The sequence below is a fragment of the Sprattus sprattus genome (genome assembly GCF_963457725.1).
Source record: "Sprattus sprattus genome assembly, chromosome: 2".
NCBI lineage: Eukaryota > Metazoa > Chordata > Actinopteri > Clupeiformes > Clupeidae > Sprattus > Sprattus sprattus.
This window is the reverse complement of record NC_137921.1, coordinates 7386518-7391517: the sequence shown is the minus strand read 5'-3', so window position 1 is coordinate 7391517 and position 5000 is coordinate 7386518. Positions and strand designations below refer to the sequence as shown.

Here is a 5000-nt window from a genome sequence, read left to right as displayed (position 1 = left end):
AGACCCTGCAGTTACCCGCTGGGAATACAGACGAAAGAACCCACACCACAGGGATTCGTGTAGCCTATGTGTGTGTGTGTGTGTGTGTGTGTGTGTGTGTGTGTGTGTGTCTGTGTGTGTGTGTGTCTGTGTGTGTGTGTTAAAGAAATAAAGCACCGCTCATTGTCTTTATTTAAGTAGTAATTGACTGACGTGTGGGGGGAGAGGGGGGGTTAGACTGAAAGTGTCTTTGTGTGGGGGGGGGGGGGGGGGGGGATGATGGGGGGGGCGAGTGGCGAGCCTGAATCTGCCGTCAGCGCTGCTGTCAGCATGGGCCTTTGACGTCCAGCCAGATCTGGGGGGTGGGGGGGGGAGGGGGGGAGAGAAAAGGCTTCTTCTTTGGGGGGGGGTGGAGTGTGTGTGTTTCCTATGCTGACAGCTGTTTTGAACAGCCTCTTCTCCTTCCTCTCTTCTCTCCTCCTGTCAGTACAGTCTAAACAGGGCTTTCTTCACCCCCCCCCACACACACACTTACACACACACACTGACGTACGGACACACACAGACACGCATATACACGAACACAAACACACAGACACACACACACAAAGGGGCACTCTTTGGCTTTCTTCTTGTTAGTTGCAGAGTGGGGGCGCCTGCTCCTCCTGCTTTTTGGGGGGGGGGGGGGGGTTATAGACCTGTCTGTAGGCTTGCCCCCACCCGCACCTCTCCAAAAAAAAAACATAAAATCCTGTCAGGCTTCACAAGGTCTGCTGGGCTGGGAAGGCACTTTTGGGGTGGTTAAGACTTGAAGACTTGGGGGGGCGATACGGTGATACAGATAGGGCTTGGGGAATTGGTGCTGTTGGTGTGAAGCATACTTCTGGGAGGGCTTAATCTGTGATAGGGTCGTGGTGTTTAAAAAACTCATCAAACAGGTGAGATGAGACTGAGACAACCGTGAGGAGAGCATGAGATGACAGATAGATGACGGTGAAGTGAAGGTGATACGAGAGTGATGCTACAGTGATACCATCATTTCCCGACTGTTACCCGTGGTTTGTACCTTAATTTGTTAACTTTCTGCAATCCAACGCTTAATACTCCAGTACGGCCTGTACATGAATTTATTATTTTTCCCAACAGTAAAGCAGGTTCTCTTATCTTCACATGCAATAACTAGTATGGCAATGGCATGCCAATCACCTTGCTCTTGCCCAAATGGAGATGTCTCTTCCTCCATCCCCTCTCTTCCTCTATCCCCTCTCTTTCTCCATCCCGTCTTTTCCTCCATCTCCTCTCAACTCTCCGGTGCCTTGTTGCTTTCATCCGTTTTGAAAAGCTTCTTCTATCCAAAGCCTCAAAGTCTTGCCTTAATGAATTAGCTAGCTAGCGACCACTGTATGCCAACAATGACAAGCCATGTAACCGGTGTGCTCTATATTTCTCTGTCTCTCTCTCTCTGTCTCTTTCTCTCTCTCTCTCTCTCTCTCTCTTGTGCTTACGCAAAATGCGCATGTGCCATATATCTCTACTGCTCCATTGACACACTGCTGACCCAAAGCGTACTTGCATTTTTGACATGATGTCATAATGTTGGAGAAACCATGGTCAGTACACAGGTGCTGTTAATACACAGCTTATTTTTTTTTAAATGACATCAAATACTTTCATACAGTTAATATACGGTGCGGGTAATAGTCAGAAAATGACATGTGATATGAGCGTGATATTACAGAGTGTTATTACAGAAATATGAGAGTAATATGAGGGTGTTATTAGAGTGTTATTTATGGAATATGTGAGTCATAATGGAGTGTTATTACAGTGATATGAGAGTAATATGAGAGTAATACAGAGTGTTATTACAGTGATATGAGAGTAATATGAGGGTGTTATTAGAGGGTTATTTATGTAATATGTGAGTCATAATGGAGTGTTATTACAGTGATATGAGAGTAATATGAGGGTGTTATTAGAGTGATATGAGAGTAATATGAGAGTAATACAGAGTGTTATTACAGTGATATGAGAGTAATATGAGAGTAATACAGAGTGTTATTACAGTGGTATGAGAGTAATATGAGGGTGTTATTAGAGTGTTATTTATGTAATATGTGAGTCATAATGGAGTGAGCTAAAGGGGGTTATCTGAGAGCGCAGGTAAATAGACGGTCATGATGACGTTGACGGGGGGATTTAGGAGATTTTCCTGTTCGAGTGTGTAGGGGGCACGTTCGTGACGCACTGATCGTGTGCGGGCCCTCCGCAGGGCACAGCGCCCCCGTGCCTTCTCTGACGACACTGGCACCGGCGCTCTACTGGACGTGCCATCTGCTCGGCCGCACCCAGCCTGCAGGCTACGCGGTGGGCATCGGGCATCGGGGGTACTGAGGAGCGGGAGGCGCTGGAGGTTCAGTGGGAGGGGATTAGTGGTGCTGTGTGTGTGTGTGTGTGTGTGTGTGTGTGTGTGTGTGTGTGTGTGTGTGTGTGTGTGTGTGTGTGTGTGTGTGTGTGTGTGTGTGTGTGTGTGTGTGTGTGGTGGCCTGGTGCCCAAGCCAAAAGAGGATGAGAAGAGCACAACGCCGCATAGGGTTGGTGTGTTAGGAGAGGATATTATTGAGGGTTTTAATAGCTGCAGCGGCCATGAACCTGCCAAGGTGAGCAGATCCTCCGATCCTCCAGTGGCATCATGCCCGCCTCGTCTCGCTGCCCTTCTACCCCTCTCTCTGGGTGAGGTGCCCGTAGGGAAGGGCGGCATACTGGGTCTGGTTCTGCCATGTCATTACGCATTGATATTGGGCAGCCATTTATAGGAATGTTGGCATACAGTAGTGGTATGGATTGTTATGGCAATCTGAAATGCTGCATTTCGTTAGGGTTATGCTGTGTTGTGCCGACAATAAAATCTCATTAAATGGGTTCAGCAGGTTCAACAGTATGGATGGGGGGGGGGGGGGGGGGCGTGGTTAGTGTCGCTGGGGTGGTGGTTTCCTGGAAATTCTCAGAAGCTCATAAATGAAACGAAAATGTAAATAAATGAAAATACAAATGAAAAACTCTAATTATCCTTGTCACCATGGATACCCAAGGGCATGTGTTTCCATGCACACCAGCATCCTCAGTATGATCAGGACATTGTATGAGCTTCTGTAGGTGGTACTGATTCCTGGTGGTGTCCTAACATCTCTTCTCTCTGCTGTTTCTCCCATCGCTTCCCTCTCTTTCTCTCTTTCTTGCATCTCCCCTTCCATCTCTCTCCTTCTCCCTCTCTCTTGCCCTCTCCCCCATCTTTCTCTTCCTCTCTCTCTCTCTCGTAGGGTCTGACATGACGGAACCCAACAGCTCAGACAGTCGCGGCGATCGGCTAGACTTCTTCGTGAAGCAGGAGGACGGTCTGACGGGGGACGGGGCCTTCCTGGGGCCCTCGCCAGGCTCCGAGAGGGACGAGGCGGGTTCCAGGGCCGGCGGGGGGCGGCAGGGCGCTTCCGTCGCCAACCTGCGGGCGGCGCTGATGAGCAAGAACAGCCTGCTGTCTCTGCGCTCGGATCTTCTGTCCGAGGACAACCCGCTGCTGTTCGAGTACCTGCCCAAGACAGGGGGCCATTCACTGTCCCGTAAGTAACCCCAAACCCCCCCCCGCCCCCCCCCCCCCCCCCGACTGCTCTGTATTATGTTCCCTGGCACTCTCCTCAGATGCTGCCCACCTGTAGGGTTAGCACACAGAGAGTGTGATTACTGTAGGAGGGCAGATATTGCCTCTGTGAGAGATTGGCCCTACTTGTGGGAGTGTGTAGGTGTGTGTGTAGGTGTGTGATGGGGTGTAGGTGTGTGTGTGTGGGAGTGTGTGGGGGTGTGTGTGTGTAGGTGTGTGAGGGGTGTTGCTGTTCTACATGTTCTGGATTCCTGATATATGTAAGAGAGTTTGTGTATGTGTGCTCAACTGTTGTACATGAATCCTTGTGTTTGCATAGCGGAGCTGCAGTGCCCTTTCTAGACTTTAAGAATGTGTGCGTGCGTGCGTGCGGGCGTGTGTGTGTGTGTGTGTGTGTGTGTATGCCTGTGTGCACATATAGCTCTGCCTTTTCATTGCAGTGTGTTCCTCAGTGTGATAGGGTGAGATGACGTGATTAGCCATTCCCTGCTGTGCTGTGCTGTGCTGTGCTGTGCTGTGCTGTGCCGTGCTGTGCTGTGCTGTGCTGTGCTGTGCTGTGCTGTGCTGTGCTGTGCTGTGCTGTGCTGTGCTGTGCTGTGCTGTGCTGTGATCTCTACTGTGGTAGTTTGACATGCTGCTGTAGACTGGTGGAGTGGGTCCATCAGTGCCAGTGAGTGTGTGTGTGTGTGTGTGTGTGTGTTTGTGTGTGTGTGTTTGTGTGTGTGTGTGTGTGTGTGTGTGTGTGTGTGTGTGTGTGTGTGTGTGTGTGTGTGTGTGTGTGTGTGTGTGTGTGTGTGTGTGTCAGTGCCAGTGAGTGTGGTACATGGCGGTAAAACCATGGTGTTTTACAGGAGCACTACACAAGAGGTGCCTAGTGAATTTGAAAATGGCTTGACAGCTCCTTGTCTGTGGCCATTGATGTTTTAAGAATTTTGATGTGTGTGCAGATGTAAGCATGAGTGACTGGGTAAGTGTAGAAGTGTGTGTGTGTGTGTGTGTGTGTGTGTGTGTGTGTGTGTGTGTGTATGAGCATACGTTTGCGAACAGACATTTTATCCATTTCCACACGCCGCTCTCTGAAAGCGTTGTTTGTTGCCTGCAGGACTCCTAACACCATTAATAAAACCCTCTTAAATACTCTGACTCCTTTCTCCTCTCAGCGTGCCTTGAGTGTGTGTGTGTGTGTGTGTGTGTGTGTGTGTGTGTGTGTGTGTGTGTGTGTGTGTGTGTGTGTGTGAAAGAGAGAAACAGTTAGTCACAAGTGTGTGTGTGTATGTTTCTGAATAAGCATTCACTTCCCTCTCTCCCTCCCTAGTTCTCTCCCTTTCTCTCTCCCTCATCCTCACCCTTTTCTTCTCTCTCTCTC

At 49.6% G+C, this 5000-nt stretch overlaps 1 protein-coding gene across 1 annotated transcript in view; it reads left to right on the top strand.

Moving 5' to 3' along the window:
- LOC308360536 (zinc finger and BTB domain-containing protein 46-like) overlaps positions 1–5000 on the top strand; it is a gene marked incomplete at its 3' end in the record, with an annotated part of 78414 nt that overhangs the window by 49787 nt on the left and 23627 nt on the right. The window contains exon 2 of the mRNA XM_080832496.1: positions 3300–3596. Within this exon, the coding sequence (XP_080688622.1) occupies positions 3300–3596 (297 nt within the window). The remainder of the gene's footprint in view (positions 1–3299; positions 3597–5000) is intronic.